The sequence below is a fragment of the Grammomys surdaster genome, unplaced genomic scaffold, assembly GCF_004785775.1.
Source record: "Grammomys surdaster isolate TR1022 unplaced genomic scaffold, NIH_TR_1.0 693, whole genome shotgun sequence".
Lineage (NCBI taxonomy): Eukaryota > Metazoa > Chordata > Mammalia > Rodentia > Muridae > Grammomys > Grammomys surdaster.
In genome coordinates, this window is record NW_021605112.1 from 220404 (window position 1) to 241409 (window position 21006).

General features: G+C 37.0%; 1 protein-coding gene across 1 annotated transcript; it reads right to left on the reverse strand.

Moving 5' to 3' along the window:
• Positions 1–6966: 6966 nt before the first annotated feature.
• On the reverse strand, positions 6967–7932 carry LOC114633533 (olfactory receptor 52N1). The gene has a single exon (XM_028782097.1). The coding sequence runs from the start codon at positions 7930–7932 to the stop codon at positions 6967–6969; it is 966 nt and encodes a 321-aa protein (XP_028637930.1).
• Between the last annotated feature and the right edge of the window lie 13074 nt (positions 7933–21006).

Genomic DNA, 21006 nt, shown 5'->3' on the forward strand with positions numbered 1-21006 from the left:
ACAAAAAGAGTTGGTTCTTCAAGAAAATCAATATGAATGACAATCTTTTCAAAGAATAGTTCATGCCAATCCCCTTCAAATTATTCTACAAGTTAGAAACAGAAGAAATATTACCCAAATCATTTTACAAAACTACAGTCACACTTATACCAAAACCATATAAAGACACAACAGAAAAGAAAATTATGGACTAATTTCTCTTATGAACATAGATGCAAAAATACTCAATAAATATTTATGAACACAATCCAAGAAGATAACTATGAACACACAACAAAAAGACCATCCATCACAAACAAGTAGCCTTCATTCCATAAATCCAAGGATGGTTCAGGATATATAAATCAATAAGTGTAATCTACCATATAAACAAACTGAAGACAAAACACTACATGTAGAAGAATCCAAATAGATCCATCCGTAATCATCCTGAACAAAACTCACCTCCAACTCAAAGAGCTCAATATAAAATCAGATACACTAAAACTGATAGAAAAGAAAGTAGGGAATAGCCCTGAATTTATTGGCACAATAATACAGGCACTAAGATCATCAATTAATAAACTAAGCCTTGTGAAAAGGAAAACCTTCTATAAGGCAAAGGATCATTTGAACAAAGTTGCAGCCTACAGAGTGATTTTCTTTTTACCAACTACACCTTCGATACAGGGGTAATATATGAAATATATAACAAACTAAAAATCTAAATATCAATAAAACAAATAACTCAATTTTTAAAAATTGCATACAGGGGAATAACAACTGGACTTTGAAAAATAAAAACTAATGATAATTTTTAAAATTGCATACAGATCTAAACAGAAAATTCTCAAAAGATGAAACTCAAACAGCTGATAAACACTTAAAGAGATGTGCAACATCCCCAGTCATCAGGGAAATGCAAATCAAAAGAACTTTGAGATTTCAACTTACACCCATCAGAATAGCAAAGATCACTAACACAAATGGCAGCCTATGCTGGCAATAAGATGGAGGAAAGGAAACACTCATTCATTGCTGATGGATATACAAATTTGTACATCTACTGTGGAAATTAATTTGGCAGTTTCTCAAGAATATAGGAATCAATCTACTTCAAGTTTCTGTTATACCACTCTTGGGTAAACACCCAAATGATACTTAATTCCACCACAAAGGCCCTTGCTCATCCATGCTTGTTGCTGCTATACTCACAATAGCTGAAAATTGGAAAAAAAACCTGATGTCCTTCAACAGAAATGGGTTTTTTAAATGTGGTACAAAATGGGGCATTACCCAGCCCTTAAAAAAAGAAGAGGGATTGTGAAATCCAGGGAAGTGTTTGGAACTAGAAAAAAAAAAAAAAAAAGAATCATCCTGAGTGAGGTAAATTATATCCAGAAAAAAAAAAAAAAGACAAATATGGTATATATTCATCTATGTGTGGAATTAGCTGTTAAGTCAATGAAAACCAACCTAAAATCCATAGAACCACAGAGGCTAGGTGTTTAGTAAGGGACTAGGGGAGACAGATAGTTCTCCCTAGGAAAGGAATAAAATAGCTATTGGTGTATAAAGAAGACGACAAGACAGAACAGGAGAATCAAGTGGACAGTGGGAGAGAAGAAGGAAATGAAGGAGGTAATATGTAGACAACTACAATTAATAACCATTTGCAAAGTAGTTTTGAAACAGGATGTAGTAAAAGTTTCTCTTTTTTGAATTTTTTTATTAAATTGTGTTATTTATTTACATTCCAAAAGTTGTCCCCTTCCTGGTCTCTCTTCCTGAGTTCTTCACTGCTCTCCCTCCCCTACTCAGAGAGTGCTTCCCTACCCTTTCACTTACCCTCACCTCACCCCCACCAGATTCTTTCTTTCCTGAGGCATCAAGTTTCCACAGGATTAAGCGCATCCTCTCCTACTGAGGCCATACAAAGCAGTCCTCTGCTACACAGGTGCCCAGGGCCATTAACCAGCCCATGTATACTCCTTGTTTTTTTTGTTTTTTTTTTTTGGCTTAGTGTATGTGAGCTCTGAGGAGTTCAAGTTAGTTGGCACTATTATTCCTCCTATGGAGTTGCAATCCCCTTCAGCTCCTTCAGTCCTTCTAACTCTTCCAGATTGTTCCCAACCTCAACACTTTGGCTGCAAATATCTGTATTTCTCTAGTCAGTTGCTGGTAGAGCCTCTCACATGGCAGCTATGCCAGGCTCCAGTAGAAGCTTCTTAGAAGAATGATATAAAAGATATCCAAATTGGACAAGAAAACTTAAATAATAAATGGAACAAGAAAAATAATCCTGAGTGAGGTAAACCATATCCAGATTTTAAAAAAGACAAATATGGTATATATTCATCTATGTGTGGAATTAGCTGTTAAGTCAATGAAAACCAACCTAAAATCCATAGAACCACAGAGGTTGTTATTTGTGTGTTATCTGTTATTTGTTGGTACAGTCTTATATAGAATATCTAGCACTAACAGGACAATCAAGATTGGTAGTGAATTCAGTAAAGTTGTAGGTCACAAAATTAACAAACAAAACACTGTAGCATTTGAGGTTATTGTCTGTCCAATTGACCATTTGCATGAACTCAAGAAGACAACTGTGTTTTCACTGGATTCCAAATAAACCATAGGAATTTAGTAAAACAAAAATTTTTAAAGTACATAGTAAAAGCTACCAATTATTGAAGAAACACATTGAAGAATACATAAGTAAATGAATAAAAATTGTTAGCTGTTTATCACAATTAATGTTGTTACATTTTACATGGGATACAAAATGAGCTACAGACCTGACCCTTTCAAAACACCAGTGAAAGTCTTCAGAAGAACAGACTAAAAATAACCACAAAGCATTTCAATTGGCCCAAGAGACAGTGAGCAAAAGGAGCAACTCAGGAAAGTCACTGTTTGACTTCAAACAAAATACATGCTAGAGTTACCAAATATCATGGCAATGTTATAAAAACAGACATGTAGATCAATAAAAGAAAATGGAGCATGGCAGTGGTGCACACGCCTTTAATCCCAGCACTTGGAAGCCAGAGGCAGGTGGATTTCTGAGTTCGAGGCCAGCCTCATCTACAGAGTGAGTTCCAGGACAGCCAGGGCTACACAGAGAAACCCTCTCTCGAAAAACAAAAAAAAAAAAAAAAAAAAAAGAAAAGAAAAGAAAAAGAAAATGGAAACCTACAAATAAGTCCACACATTTATAGCTAAATTTGCTTATAATTGTTTCACCTTATTATTTTATGAGTATTTTGTCTGCATGTATGTATGTACACCACAAGCATGCCTGGTGCCCACACAGGCCAGAAGAGGGCAGCAAAACCCCCAGAACTGGAGGTATAGATCATTGTAAGATATATTGTGGGTGCTGCAAATTGAATTTGTGTCCTGCTAAAGAGCAGCCAGTGCTCTTAACAACTGATCCATCTTTCCATCCTCTAAACTGATTTTTATAAAGTAGCAAATATCATAAACAGGGAAAGAGTAGTCTCTTTAATAATGATGTTGAGAAATATGGGTGTTTCCATTTAAAGTTAGGAAACTAGGCCCTTATATGGCACATACATAAAAAGGCAATCCCAAATGACTAAAGTCTTATATGCTATATCTTTAAACACAAAGACAATACCATTTTCTTGAAAAAGAGGGTATTTCCAGAGCTGAGTTAGCTGTGGCCAGTTAATTCCCTGCTGAAATTATATACATGCAAGTAATATATGGACAGAGGGTTGTATTTATATATTTAGGAAGACACACACACAGAGAGATACAATCTTTAAAAGGTCGTTAACCTGAGGGGGGTACTAGGGAAAAATTGCAGGAAAAAAAGAGAAGGGACAAAGGAATATAATTATGTTTTAGTTTCAAAACTTTTAAAAAATCCATGCTATGAGAGTAAATGTTCAATTTGCTTTCCCAATGCTACTCATGATTAAGCAGAATGAAGTTCAGATTTTCTTGTGTTTGTACATCCGTTTTACTAAACAAAATTCTCTAGTAAGGTAATTTATGTAAGACTTGTGGACTAACAAAAAGTGAACGGATAATTCATCTTTACATATGACCTAATCTACATATGTGGTTTCTTGTCTGCTAGTCTTCTCTAGGGAAGAGTGTTGTCTCTCGAGATCCTTACATCCTTACAACGATCCCTTTATACTACTCATCATTTCCCCCTTGCCCAGAACTCCAAGTGTCCTCCAGGTGGAGATATGTGAAGAGGAATTTTTTAATTTTCATCCAGAGTGAAGGGAACTTAGTTAAAAGCACTATTCAGACTTGTCTAGAGCCTCCTCTGCCCAATTCACCTTGCTGTGGCATCGTAAATGATCTTGGACAACATATCCTGAGTGAAGTATACCAGTCCAAAAAAAAAAAAAAGACAAGTATTGTATTATTTCAACTATATGTGGAATCTAAAAAGCTGAGCTCATAGATGTTGAGAATAATGCTTACCAGAAACTGGGGCATTTTTAGCAGTAGGTGAGCAAACATATACAACTCCATATATCTTTTTTTTGTTTGTTTGTTTTTTGTTTTTTGAGACAGGGTTTCTCTGTGTAGCCCTGGCTGTCCTGGAACTCACTCTGTAGACCAGGCTGTCCTTGAACTCAGAAATCTGCCTGCCTCTGCCTCCCAAGTGCTGGGACTAAAGGCGTGTGCCACCACCGCCCGGCCCAACTCCATATATCTAAAGAGTGGTATCTGTAGCTCTATTGTAGAGTTGGGAAATCGTAGCATTTTGAGTATTATTTTGAGCAAGAAATGGCATATAAGGTGACAATGTTATTTATCATTCAAACCTAAATTTGTATTAAAAATGAAATATTTTATGGTAATTTAGACAGACTTTTGTCTTGTTTTAACATTTGCTTCTCTTAAGGACAACTCTAAAAGGCAGATACTTTCTTCCTAGACACAATATTGATACATGCTCTGAAATATTCTTTTTGTCTGATTTTGAAGCCAGCTCTCACTGTGTGTTTAGGATGGCCAAGAGCTCATGATTCCCTTACTTCAGTATACTGAGTGGTTGATATTATAGATGTGCACAGGTGGGCCAGGATTACTTTGACTTTTTATTGCTGTGGGTTTTTTTTTCTGCCTTTCTACAATACGTTTACAATTTTATTATCTTCTCCTGAGGTATTTTAACTATCACTTTTTCTTATACATGATGTAATTTATGTAATATTTTAAATAGTCTCCTTGATCCTATTCCATATAAACGTCTCTACTGTTTAACTAGCAAAATATATTCTCAGACATCCCTGAAAAATGTGGCTCTTCGAAACATACTACAGAAAAGATATGGCAATATCACTGTACCAATAATGAAGGAATCAAAATCCTGAGTTGATTGTAAAGTGATCAATGTTCATACACTGCATTCATTAATATTCATATGATTATACCAGTTCAAGAATTATTAGTTTTCAATTAATTCATTGAAAATGTAAATAAATTCAAGAGTCTCAGAATCACAGAAAAGCCAAAGATATGGACTTTTGAAGTTGATGTTGGGGTAGCAGTGATCTACTTACACATACTGCGTATACCACACGTGTTATCATACACTACGTATGTGTACCAGATAGTACACATATAGACAGTCTATATGTCTATATATGGGTACATATATGCTCTCTAGAGAAGAGAGTAAGTACAGATGTAATGATTGAGTTAAATTCCCATTGTGTGTAAGAGAGTGATTAATAATCTATTTAAAGTTCAAATACATTTGGAAAAGAATCATCAGAAAAACAAAGTAAGCACATACACGAGAATATAACCTCTTTGAAAGAGCATGCTTTGTAGTAATCAGACGAAGGAGATTTTGAACAGAGAGACTTTTTCACTATAGTCTTGTCTATATTTTTATTATAATTTGTACAAATATGCAAATATAATTTATACTAATTTTAACACTTCTGAAAGAAAAGAAAATATATACAATTTATAAACCATGCATAGCTAGAATAGGAGGTAAAAAGAAATGTTTCAAAGATTAGCCAGTTGGGGTATTGCTCAGTTCATGTTATCAAAAACAATAATTAGATGGTATGAAGAAAGAGTTTACATCATAAATAAAAGATTCATGATTAATCACCTGTGATCATATTAAAAATATCTCAGACACATCCCTCTTTACATGGTGTCTTACTCTCAAAAGCAAAAATTATTCTAATATCTAATAACATAGGTTAGTTTGCATGCTTCTGAATTTTATTCAAAGGAAAGAACATATTTTATGTCTTTCATTCATTATTATATTTTATTAAGCCCAAACTATTTAGATCAGTTTGTTTGATATTGATTAATACTGATATAACTATCTCTAGAGAGCATAAGTCTTCTATGATTCACATATCTTAAAAGTTCTTTTAGTTAGCATGTGTATGAATTACAAATGAATATATAGCTGGGAAATTTGGGATTAGAAAACAGATGGCATAGGAAATAACAATAAACCCCAAGTGATTTTGGAAGAGAAAATTAAGAAAATAAGCACAAATATTCCTGAAGATAGGCCACCTGTTGACTCTTAGTGATCCAACTACTATGCTGTAATGTGTTTCGAAAATTATAACTACGGAGCAAACATGTCCATGATGATTGAAAGCAATGAACTTAGAGAGCCCAGGGGAAGAGATGTTGAGTTCATAACAGGTTCTCTACTTACCTCAACATGATTGCACTTGTTCAAAACAGGTAGAAGAATCTGTATGTACTTCTTACAGTCAGACACAGGATTTAAAGGTTTCTAAGGGAACTATGGCTTCTTAGAAGTGTCCATTAAATTTTTTCCCTTTCTTTTTTTTTTTTTTTCGAGATAGAGTTTTTCTGTATAGCCCTGGCTGTCCTGTAACTCACTCTGTAGACCAGACTGTCCTGGAACTCAGAAATCTGCCTATTTCTGCCTCGCAAGTGCTGGGATTAAAGGCATGTGCCACCACTGCCCAGTGTCCATTAAATTTTATGAGAAGAATTTTCTCTCCCTTTAAACAAGAACCTAATGACACTCTCTCGTATCTGCTTGGTTTTCACCCCATACACAATAGGGTTCATGGTGGGAGGCATGAGTAGATAGAGATTAGCCATAATGATATGTATGTGGGGAGGGATGGTGTGCCTCCCAAAGCGATGTGTAAAGAAGGTGAAGAAGGCTGGGACGTAGGTGATGACAATGGCACAGATATGAGCAGTGCAGGTGCTGAAAGCCTTCTGTCGAGCATCTGCTGATGACAGACTCACAACTGCCCGTAAAATCATGGTGTAGGAGACTGTGATGCACAGGATGTCAAAACCCCCAATCAAGAGGGCAACCATTAGACCATAGATGGCATTGATCTGAACATTGCCACAGGATATTTTAGCAACAGACATGTGGTCACAGTAGGTGTGAGGGATAACATTACCCTTGCAGTATGGCAGGCGCTTGGTGAGGAATATGAAGGGGATGACAAGAATCACACCCCTAAGAAAAGTAAGCATCCCTGCCTTTCCAATAACCACATTAGTGAGGATAGTGGCATAACGCAGAGGATAACAGATGGCCACATAGCGGTCCAAGGCCATGAGCATCAGCACTCCTGACTCCATTCCTGTGAAAGTGTGCACAAAGAACATCTGAGCCAGGCAGGCCTTAAAGTCAATCTCCTTGATATTGAACCACAATATGCAGAGAGTGTTGGGAAGGGTGCTGGTGCACATGAGCACATCTGTGAAGGAAAGAAGGGCTAGGAAGATGTACATAGGTCTGTGTAAGACCTCTTCAGAATAGATAAGATATATAAGTCCAAAGTTCCCAGTAAGAGCGATGCTATACATGGTAAATAGTGGGAAGGAGATCCACAAATGAACCTCTTCCAGACCAGGGATGCCATTGAGGATGAATGAAGCTGGAGTCAGGCTGCTGACATTTAGAAGTGGCATAATGAGTGTTGGAAACTCATGGTAGAGCAATCCAGAATTCTCTCTGTAAAAAGAAAAATACCCCTAAAGATCATACAATACAAGACAAACATATTTTTTCCCTATAATGTCCATTTATTTTTCTTGAGGGTCTATCTCTGTCTGAGTATATGTGCTCCACCAAGGTTTTATGTGTGATGTATGCAGTTTGCATCCACACCTTTAGTGCTAGATGTTTAGGAGATAAAGTCTGGTCTCTGTGTCTGGGTGCTGTCATGTCATCCATTTCACAGACTACAGATGGCCTCCAATGTGGCTGCTAGATTGACAAAACACTTGCTGTGTTCCAGAGATTGCTTATCCACTTCATGGTGCCTGGTTTATACTGAAATATTAGCAAACATAGTGGTTCTTATGTCTCTCACTTTCAAAGGCTTTACTTTGTAGTTCTTCTGGCAATGATTTCAACTACCTTCTAGCTTAAACTACTCCATTATGACTCACAGAAAAATTAAATAGCCCAAAATATATAAATCACCTATGTGTCCCAACATATTTTTTAAATCAATGCACTCTCTCAAAAGTAAAACTGAAATACTATAAATAATAAATGAATGCATAACCCCTACCAGAAAATCATCTACTTGGTGAGCCAAAAAGTAGACAGAAGATAATGAGTCACTAGAAATACAACTTAAAAAGCTAACTTTTTCCTCACAATAGCATCTAGACTCTAGAGTCAATTGGATGAGAATGAAGATGATTCACATCATAACAAAGAAACTGACATTCCCATAACAATATGCTGTTATATTTTCTGTCTGAATCACAAGTTCACAGAACCATGGATTCAAATTTCTTTCAGGTCATGTAATCAAACTAAGCTTTTGCATGTAAAAGAGATAATATATATTTATATGCTCTGACAAAACAGACTAGATATTAGCACCAATGTTCACAAAATAATTATACATAACAAGAGAGGAGAATATTGCATGCAATAGTATGTTTTGATGGAATGAAATGAAGTTATGGCCATTAAACAGATTTAGGTAGGCAACACGGGTTCGGAGAAGTGGTCGCATTGACCAATACATGGAGATTGAAAGTAGTAAGAAAGGAACAAATACAGTCATGGGAATGGTTATGGTTTCATGGAGAAGGCCATTGGAGGAAAACTAATAGTCTTTAATTCAAAATTATTAATTTTAGATTTAGAGTATCTTTTTGGATAGTTGAAGAGACCCATACAAAACCCAATAGTTGTCTACACTGTAATTTGAGGTTTATATTTCCTCATATCCTTTATTTAGTTTTATATAGGTTTATTTTCAAAAATAAAGACTATATAGATGAAGTCTAGGGACACTTTGAGTTGAGAAGTAATTTGTATATTATAACTACAGAATAGAAGCTCCCTAAAAAGAAAGTATAAGAAATAAAAAAAATTATGTAATAAAACAATACATACTTGCCATAAGATAAATATTTTTCTCTCATAACTTGTTGTTGGTTCCTGTGTGCAATTTTTCCAAGAGCTTCTTTTTAAAACACTTTCTGTTGGAGTTATATTTCAGAAGTCAAAAGCTGAATTCTTAATTCAAAGTAAAAAGTAAGCATTGAGTCTTTCCAAATATTAAGAGATAAATCGATCTGAAACTCATTATTCACCTTCCTTCCTTATTATAACCTGTCTTTATTTTTTCCCAATATGAACACCTCTACAATGTAGAAATCTGATATACTTACCCTTAAAATTAGTGGTGTTCCTCGGGAAACCAAATATCCAAAGGTTAAGTTTCATTCACATCTTTCCCATTCAGGAAAATAAGACCTATGCTGAGATTGTGGGAGGCAAGCGGCAGATGGAGGATCCTTTTCTCTTATTCTTTCTCCCGCTCTATCCCGTCTCCCCTCTTTTCCTCTACATGCATGTGTGTTTGTAATCTACATGTATGTGTGTTTGTAAGTGTGTGTGTGTGTGTGTGTGTGTGTGTGTGTGTGAGAGAGAGAGAGAGAGAGAGAGAGAGAGAGAGAGAGAGAGAGAGGGAGAGGGAGAGGGAGGGAGAGAGAGAGACTCTAACTGGGAAGGAAAACTCAATTGGTTCTTTTCCTCTTTTTACTATAACCTTCAAGGAAAAGCGATTTCTATGTAGGGTTATATGTGACTTAAGAATCAGCTATATCTGGATGCTAAGGACACTACCATCTGCTGGGAATTGAGCTACTGGGAATTTTCTGATGATAAACTATTTTTATCTTCTATGATATCTAGAAATCCTGAGGGGAATAATCTTACTAAGTACAGCATAGACCAGAACTTTCTATGCACTTTTTAGATTTTACTGTAGTACACACAGTGTTAATATTAAAATATTTTTTAAGATTAAACAACTCCAGAATACAACTGAATGAGATATGTGATGTACTTAATGTCCTTGATAAATTTTCTTATCAATCAAAAATTTCTACGGATCATTTGGGATTATCTGGATGTGCAGCATAATGGTGTCTATGAAAAGGGAGGTTTTTTTTCCTATTTTAATGCCCTTTTCTTTCCTTTTTGGAATTCTAGCATCTCTCTGCTTTGGGATATTTACCAGAAATAGCAATAATAGATATCTTTCTTATTGATAACTGAGTGTGATAGTTTGAATAAGAAAAGTACCTATAGCCTCAGTTACTTGGACACCTTTTCCCCAAGGTAGCACTGTTTAAGAAGGCTTTGGTAGTACAGCCTTGCTGGATGAAGTATGTCACTGGGGGCATGCTTTGAGAATAAAGGCTGCTTTCAATTGGTTCTCTCTGCTTTGTGCTTGGAATAAAGGATGGAAGCTCTCAGCTTCTTGTTCTTACTTTCAAACCTGCTGCTTATTTCCATGCCTCCCTTCCATCCTTCTGGTACCATTAACCAAAATAAATGCTTCCTTCTATAATTGCTTCTAGCAATGGTATTTTAATGAAGGGATAGAAAAATAACTATACATTTAAGTATAATGAAGACTCCTGGAAGTACAGACAACATGTCCCAATGGTCATAGAATGAGTTGCACAATCAGGTATAAAAATTATAATCATCTAAAACATATCTTGCATGCAGAAGGAATCATCCTTGGTTAAATATATGCAGGCACACATACCAGTTTATAATGTGTTTATATGTTTATAAAACTCATATATTTTGGGCTGGAGAGATGGCTCAGTGGTTAAGAGCGCTGACTGCTCCTCCAGAGATCCTGAGTTCAATTTACAGCAACCCCATGGTGGCTCACAACCATCTGCAATTGGGTCTGATGCCCTCTTCTGGTGTGTCTGAAGATAGCAATGGTGTACTTACATACATAAAATTAAAAAATAATTTTTTAAAGTCACATATTTTCAAGAATACCTCTATACACACCTAAAAAGTCCTGGTTTTGGTGTCCTGGACATGCATAGCTCTAGGTAAGTCATCAACCTGCTGTGTTTATCACCTTTTCTCTCCTCCATTTCTGCTTCCAATTTGCCCATCTCCCTGTTTGCCTCTGTGTGTCTCTGTCTGTGTTACATTTCTGTGAAAATAAGGGCACCTGGAGTTTTACAGCAGCATGTAGAAGTCCTTTGAAGATGTTGTTTTGTTCCTGTATTTTTCTGTGACTTACGTGCTTGAGACACTGACTCACAATGGACTGAGAACTCAACTGTTTGGCTATCCTGGCTGGCAAATACACTCCAGTGAGTTCCTAGTTACATGCTAGTACCCTGGGTAAGCTCTGTCAGAGCAATGTCTAAACTTTATATGTTGGTGTGTTCCTGCTTGACCCACCTTTCTGGTATCATAACCTCAATTTCCTCTCAGTTGTTACATGCTATGTGCTCCCCATGAAATTTGTTCTTACCAACTTTCTTCTGCTACATGCTCCATTCTTCTTTTGACTTGTTAATATAAAAAGCCTTTTCCTGAGTTTACTTGCTACATTTTTTGTTTTCTAGACCCACCAGATAGGGTATGCATATCTATCTGTTCTTTCCTTTCATGGGAGTCCCATGTTTGCATCTGGTAGATAGGTAGAGAAAATTCCCATGGACAGCCTCAGCCTGCTTCTAAAACTCATTAAGGAAATTCCTTTAAAATCCCAGGAATTGCTCTACCTGCATTCTCAAATCTGTTCGCCACTCCACAGCCCACAGCTCTGCCTGTTTCCCAGGAGTCCTGTTGCTATCCAGGACAACCAGTCTCAGAGGCCTGCTACTCCCAGGAACTACCAGACCAGCCAAAACCAGAGACAATCAGATTGCTAAAGGCAAGCACAAGAACGTAATCAACAAAAGCCAGGGCAATATAGAACCATCAGAACCCAGCTCTTCTACTACAGCAAGCCCAGGATAGCCTAACACACCTGAAGAGCAAGACTATGACCTTAAATCTCATTTTATGAAGATGATAGAGGCCTTTAAAGAGGAAATAAATAAATCCTTTAAAGAAATGAAGGAAAATGCAATTAAACAGGTAGAGTCCTTTAAAGAAGAAACAAATAAATCCCTTAAAAATAAAGAAAATTGCTATCAAATAGGTGAAGGAAATGAATAAAACTGTTCATGACCTAAAAAAAGACACGAATACATAAAGAAAACACAAATGGAGGCAATCATGGAGATAGAAAATTTAGGAAACAGAACAAGAATTACAGTCACAAGCATCACCAACAGAATAAAAGAGATAGAAGAGAGAATCTCAGGCATAGAAGATACAAGAAAAGAAATTGACACAACAGTCATAGAAAGTGTCAAATCTAAAAAGAGAAGGGGAATGTAGGAGACACCCTCGCAGAGACAAAGGGGAGGGGAAAGAGAGTGAAGAACTCTAGGAGAGGGGACTTGGAGGGGACAACATCTGGGATGTAAATAAATCAAATAATTAAAAATAAATAAATAATAAATAAGATAAAATGGTTATTACACATAAAGTTTCTATCACAAAACATCTAGGAAATTTGGCACATTATGACAAAACCAAACCTACAAATAATAGGAATAGATGAGGGAGAAGATTCCCAGTCAAAGGCTCAGGAAATATCTTCAACAAAACCATAGAAGAAAACGTCCCTAATGTAAAGGAAGAGATGACTATAAATGTACAAGAAGCTTACAGAACACCAAATAGATTGGAGCAGACTAGAAAACCCTCCTGTCACATAATAATCAAAATAGTAAATGTAACAAAGAAAGAATATTAAAAATGCCAAGTAACATATAAAGGCAGATCTATCAGAATTACAAGTGACTTCTCAACAGAAACTCTAAAAGCCAGTAGGTCCTTGAACAGATATCTTGCAAATCCTAAGAGACCACAGATGTCACCCAGACTACTTTACCCAACAAAACTTTCAATCACCAAAGATTAAAAAACAAAAACATTTCATGAAAAAATCAAATTTAAACAATATCTTTCTACTAATCCATCCCTACACAGGCTATTAGGAAAACTTGAACACAAGGAGGGTAACTACACTGAAGAAAACACAAGAAATTATCTCACAGCAAACCCAAAGGAAGACACACACGCGCACACACACACACACACACACACACACACAAACTCTCACAGTACCACTGCCATCATAAAAATCACAGGAACTAACAATCATTGATCATTAATATCTCTCAATATTATAAGACTAAATTCACCAGTAAAAAATGGTAGACTAGCAGAGTGGATAGATAAACAGGATCCATCATTCTGCTGCATATAAGAAACACACTTCACTAATAAAGGTAGACATTACCTCAGAGTAAAGGACTGGAAAAAGATATTTCAAACAAATAAACCCAAGAAACAAACTGAAGTAGCCATTCTAATATTTAAGAAAATAGATTTTCAACCAAAAGTAATCAAAAGAGATGGGGAAGGACATTTCATACTCATCAAAGAAAAAAATCCACCAAAATGACATCTCAGTTGTGAACATCTATGCCCCAAATGCAAGGGCTCCCACATTCATAAAAATTACTAAATTTTAAGTCACACATCAAACACCACACAATAATAATGAGGGACTTCAACACCCTACTTTCACCTAGTGGCAGGTCATCCAGACAAAAACAAAGCTGAGAAATAATGAAATTAACTGGCATTACAAATCAAGACCTAACAGATCTCTACAGAGCCTATCATTCACACAAAAGAATAGATTTTCTTCTCAGCACTTCATGGATCCTTCTCCAAAATTGACCATATACTTAGTCACAAAACAAGCCTCAACAGATAAAAGAAGATTGAAATAACACCTTGCATCTTACTAGTTTACCATGTTAAATCTGGATTTTAACAACAACAGAAACAACAAAAAACCCACATGCTCATGAAAACTGAAAAACTTTCTACCCAATGATCTCTTAGTCATGGAAGAAATAAAAAAAGAAATTAAAGACTTTCTAGAATGCGATGAAAATGAAGACACAACATACCCAAACTTATGTGACAAAATAACAAGATTTGCTAAGAAGAAAGTTCATAATACTAAGTGCCTTTATGAAGAAATTACAAATATCATATTAGCAACTTAACAGCACACCTGAAAGCTGTAGAGAAAAAGAAACACACCGAAGAAGAGTAGACTTTGGGAAATAGTCAAACTCAGGGCTAAAATCAATCAATTAGAAACAAAGAGTTCAATACAAAGAATCAACAAAACCAAGAACTGGTTCTTTAAGAAAATCAACAAAATAGACAAACCCAAAACAAAACTAACTAAAAGGCAGAGAGACAGTATTCAAATTAACAAAATCTACTGGACAGTGGTGGCACACGCCTTTAATCCCAGCACTTGGGAGGCAGAGGCAGGCAGATTTCTGAGTTTGAGGCCAGCCTGGTCTACAGAGTGAGTTCCAGGACAACCCGGGCTACTCAGAGAAACTCTGTCTCGAAAAGCCAAAAAAAAAAAAAAAAATCAGAAATGAAAAGGGGAGGACATAACAACAGAAACTGGGGAAATTCAAAAACAAACAAACAAACAAACAAACAAAACATTACTTCAAAACCCTGCTCTCCACAAAATTGGAAAATATAAATGAAATGAAAGATTTTTCTAGACAGATAATATTTACCAGAGTTAAGTCAAAGTCAGGTAAGCTAACTAAATTAGCTTAAAAATAATCCTTAAGGAAATAGAAGCAGTCATTAAAAGTCATAGAAAATACTCACAAACCAAATCCAGTGAAACATCAAAGACACCATTCGCCATGATCAAGTAGGCTTCATCTCAGGGATGTGGAGATGGTTCAATATTCAAAAATCAATCAACATACCACACCATACAAACACACTGAAAGAAAAAAAAATCACTTGTTCATCCCATTCTAGCTAGAGCAATAAGACAAGTAAAGGAGATCAAGGAAAACACCAATTAGAAAGGAAGAAGTCAAGGTATCTCTATTTGTGAATGATATGGCAGTATACATAAGCAACATTCAAAATTCTACCACATCACACCTACAACTGATAAACAACTTCACCAATGTGACTACATAGAAAATTAACTCAAAGAAATCAGTAGCCCTTCTTTATACAAACAATAAACTGGCTGAGAAAGAAATTAGAGAAACAACATCCTTCATAAAAGCCACAGATAATCTAAAATATCTAACCAAGCAAGTGTTACCAGTATTACAAGAATTTCAAGTCTCTGAAGAAGGAAACTGAAGAAGAAATCAGAAGATGGAAAGATCTCCCATACTCATGGATCTATAGGATTAACATAGTGAAAATGGCCATCTTACCAATAGCAATCTCAGACTCAATGCAATTCCCATCTAAAGTCCAATATAACTCTTTATAGACCTTGAATGAGCAATTTTCAACTTCATATGGTAAGCCAAAAAAGGAAGGATGGCCAAAACAATCCTGATCAAATAAAATAAAGGAACTTCTGGAGGAATCACCATCCCTGACCTCAAGCTATACTACAGAACAACTGTGGGAGGAAAAAAAAAAAACAAACCTGCATGCTATTTGTACAGAAACAGACTAGTTGATCAATGGGATCAAACTGAAGACCCAGAAATAAGCCCACACCCCTATGGACACTTGATTTTTAACAAAGAAGCCCAAACCATACAATGGAAAAAAAGCATCTTCATCAAATGGTCCTGGTCTAACTGAATTTCTGCATACAGAAGAATGCAAATAGATACATATTTTATCACCCTGCACAAAACTCAAGTCCAAGTGAATCAAAAACCTCAACAGAAAACTGAATACACTAAATCTGATAAAACAGAAGGTGGTAGGAAATACCTTGAATGCATTGGTGCAGAAGACAATTTCTTTAACTTAATACCAGTGGCTCCGGCTCTAAGATCAACGATTGATAAATGGAACCTCATGAAACTGAAAAGCTTCTGTAATACAAAGGACAGTGTCAATAAAGCAAAAATGGCATCCTACAGAATGGGAAAATATCTTTAGTAAATCTACATCTGACAGAGGGCTAATATGCAAAATATATAAAGAATTCAAGAAGTTAGACACCAACAAACAAAATAACTCAGTTTAAAAAATGGAGTACAGAGTTAAAAAGAAGATTCTCAATAAAAGAATCTTGAATGGCCAAGGAACACTAAAAGAAATGTTCAATGTCCTTAGTCATCATGGAAATGCAAATCAAAAGGGTCCTGAGATTCCATCTTACACCAATCAGAATGGCTAAGATATTAATATATGCTGTGATCACAAAAATAAAAAAGTATGCTATAATATCAATGAAGAAATGGACTTGCTACCCAGGCAAGATCAAGCAGCCAAAGAGAAAAATCTTTCTTTTTCCCTGTCACTATACAGGCTTCTAGTAGCAGGCGTTGCCTAGATTAGATCTGGATTAAAGATTTGGATTAAAGGTTTGTCTTCTCCCTTCCAGATCAGGATTAAAGACGTGTCTTCCTCAAAGATTCGGATCAGAAGTTTATTCTCCCATTTCAAATTAGAAAAACAAAAGAAAACCTCCAGGTGTATCCTTCATTTTTGCTTTTTAGTTAACTGCAGATGTAGTCAAATTGACTACCAAGAGTAGCCATCACACAGTCCCCAATAATCTTAGGAAAAAATTTATGCACCTGAAGGGAATGTTGCCTCAGGGCACTTTCTTACTCCACCATGAAAGCTAGTTCAAGAACAGGACTGTGTCCCACACTCTTCTCATCTGAAGCCCTGCCTAACACACACATGAGCCAGCCTGATTCCATTTTAAGATCAGAAGCTTTTTATAAGGTAAAAGCAAGTTTTTCTGTTGGATATAAAACGTAAGTTTCTATTTCTTGGAATTTGACCTGATATTAACTTTGAGAGGATGAAGCTAAACTGACTCCATGACAGACTGCAAGATGACAGTTCAAGACTAGGTCTAAGTTTCTGTTTCCCAGAGCAAAACAAACCAGTTCTAGAAAAAGCCACAGTCTAAGGGCAGCTAATCTGGAGCTGCCTCATCATCTGGCCTGAGGCAAAACCAGTTAGGAAGAATCAGCAACAGTTTCTAGGCTCCCCCCTTGAAAGTACCTAGAGCCCTGGCCAATCTCAGAGATACCCATACTCCTGGAAATAAGGTCAGCCAATCAGGATAAAGATTACCTATTCCTCCAAGGACTTCCCTTAATCAGCTTTAAATTGAGCCTGCAAAACTCACACCTCTGTTTCCATCCTAGTGAATGGTAGATCCTTGCATACTGGATTTCTGCAGAATAAACGCTCTTTGCTTTTGCATACTTCTAAAGTTTTGGTTATTTTCTTTAGTGCTTCTTGGACCCTTACACCTTGAACCTTCCTGGAATTCAACTTGATCCCAACATTATCTGTACCCTGAATCTATCTTGAAATACATCCTGGCAAAACCATAAGACATTCTGTCAAATAATCACGAAACTGCTATTTGCTTTTGTATTTTACTTGACAAGTTCCAATGTTGCCAAAATTCCTTCAGAAACAAACAAAGAAACAGATTTTGCCCTATAAAATGAGCCTAGGAAATTAATTCCCTGATGATCTCTTGAGCCCAGGATAAGGAGGAGCCAGCATTCTACTGGCTTTGCTGAGCACAAAAGTAAAGCTTGTTTAATTCAACAAAAGAAAAAGAAAAAAAAATGGGTCAGTGGTGTAAACATTCATTGAGTGGGGTTAGCATCATGAGGAAAAGTCTTGTATGAGAGGTCTTGACATCATTTCTTTATTTGATATGATTTTATAAATTAGTTACAAGGAAAACACACCTCAAGGCAAACAGGAAAATGGAGTGGAATATATGAAAAAGGTCTTACACGGTCCAATTTGTGACCTAACAGTTTCTAGGTATCACTTTCTGAAATCTTGATTTCCACACTGTTAGACATCTGCTCGCCACTTGGGAGGCAGAGGCAGGTAGATTTCTGAGTTCGAGGCCAACCTGGTCTACCGAGTGAGTTCCAGGACAGCCAGGGCTACACAGAGAAACCCTGTCTCAAAAAAACAAAACAAACAAAACAAAAAAAACAAAAAACAAAAGACATCCGCTCGCAACACGAAGCTTAGAACAGACCACACTAGACCAAACAGTTTGGGGGGTGGGGGTTTCAGGAGATAGGGCAAAGGTAGGGGAAGAGAAATAGAGGAAGATGGTGGAAGGAGAGAGAGAGAGTGAGAGAGAGAGAGAGAGGGAGAGAGAAGGAGAAGAAGAAGAAGAAGAAGAAGAAGAAGAAGAAGAAGAAGAAGAAGAAGAAGAAGAAGAAGAAGAAGAAGAAGAAGAAGAGAAGAGGAGAGATGTGGAAGCTGGCCATGGAGAGAGGGAGAAGGGAAAGGGGGAGGGGAGAGGGGACAGAGAGAAGCTAGAGGCAAGAGTGAAAGAGAGTAAGAGAGCAAGAGAGAGAGGAGGGGGCAAGTAGCCCCTTTTATAGTGGGCAGACCTACCTGGCTATTGCCAGGTATTGTGGGGAGCAGCATAGTTGGCTGTAGCCAGATAACTGTGGAGATGGAGTTTAGACAGAATACTAACACATACATCATATTTTTCTATTGAATCTGTGTAGATTCTCCACAGGAAAACTCAGTTTGCTATACCACACCTTTATTCTTAGAAATTGAGAGAGTAAATCTTTTGGGTTCAGAATTCATCTTAGAAAACCTGACCTAAGGTTGATCTCACGTTAACTAACTGGCTGGTACCTAGCACCAGTTTCCAGGCTACTCAGACAACAAGACCTATGTCTAACACCGGTTTCCAGATTACTCTCCAACAAAACCTGGGTCTAGCACCAGTCTCCAGGTTATTCCCCAACAAATCTGTACCTCCAGGTTTCAAGCCCACCCATGGCACTTCACTTCCTAACAACCAGCAGTCAGGAGGAAAGCAGAAAGAAGTAAAGTTTATGGTTTGGCTCCCAGCACCAGCCAATTATGTTAAAGGCCATAATGCCCTCACCTCAATCAAATGTATACCAGGCTAGATACCCATTTCTTGACTCTATAAATGCTTGCCTAAAACTAAGAGAAGAAGAATTTTCCCTTGTCCTCCTTCATTCGTTCCATTTTTTCCTTCTTTTTCTAGAGAGTTTTCATAGGAAACTTTTTACAACTTAGTGATAAAGGCTCTAATCACTTTTCAAAGTGTCTCTTCTTCTTCCTGAGAACAAGCTGAAAGTTAGAGCAGAGCAGTTCCTGCTGAGATAGAACAAAGGCCACACGACTTAACTCCACCCTGCTGCTACAGGTATCAACTGCTAAGCCAGCTGCTTTTTTTTCCCCTCAGAAAGAGCAAGAAAGTTTTCAGGACTTTTTAGAAGTTATCATCAGCATTTCAGCACAGTTAAAGAGCTAGAACATCTGGAGACCATTAGTCTTTAAAGACACACCAGAGTCCTACTCTGTATCCCATTTCAACCCACTCCAGGACTCCCAGCATCTAAAAAGTCCCTTAGAACAGGGACTTTGAAGAAGGTAAGACACAAGAAAGGACTCTCAACTGGGTCTTGCAAACCCCTTGGGCAGGGAGTGTGCAGTCATGGAGAGTGAGAAATAGGAGTTGATACTGCCTACTGCCATCAGTAGAGGCATGATATTGGGTACTATGCCAGGAACCATTAGCTCAGGCTTTAATTGTTTACTGTTGTGGTTAATAGTAGGTGCCATCAGCACCTGGTTGGTTTTGTTGGGTGACATCAGTACCCGGGTTAAGCCAGGAGCCATCAGCTCTGGCTTTAACTGCCTGCTGCAATCAGTACAGGTGGATAGTAGGTGCTATCAGCGTTTGTTGAGTACCATCAGTGCCCAGGTGAAACCAGAAGCCATCAGCTTTGACTTTAATTGCCTGCTGCCCTCAGCAGAGGCTGATATTAGGTGTCATCAGTTCCTCACTGTTCTGTTGTGAACTATCATCTTAAAGTCAAGAGTCATCAGCTCTGGGTTGTGTGCATTTTGTGGGATCTTTCAGAATGGGACAAAGTGAATCTACAGATAGAGTTCTTTATGGATGTTATTAAACATATTCTTAAAGAAAAAAAGCATTAAGGTTACCACTAGCCAGCTGACTGACTTTCTTCACTTTGTACAAACGGTCAGTTCATGGTTTTCAGGAAGGAGAGCTTTAGATGTAGATACATGGGAGAAAGTAGAATTAGATATTAAAAACTGGTTTACAGAGAATGGAGGATTAGGCATGCCCCTTACAGCGTTTGCTATTTGGAATGTGCTTAAGACGGCATTGATGGATGACTAAAAAAAGCCATATGTGCTCAGGAGACATTAGATTCACCACCTTGTGAGGCGAAACTGTTACTACAGTCTCCCTCAGGATCTAAAAACAATGTTTATTCCTTGACAGAGGATCAGGTAGTGGTGAATCAGAAGAGGAAAGAATCAACCTTAAAAGAAGAATCTGGTTTCTGTATTACATTAGCAAGCCTTTTTCTTTTTGTATTCCTACTAGGTTAGCATCTCCAGAATACAGAAACTACAAAAAGATTTTGAGGAATCTGTTGCTCAGCTTACAAAGGCTACTGAAAAAAGAACTGATTTTTAGCTCTGAAGCAAAAGATGTTTTAAACAACTGGCCTTTGGGAATGCTACACCCACTTGTCAGTCTCTCTAAAGACAATTAA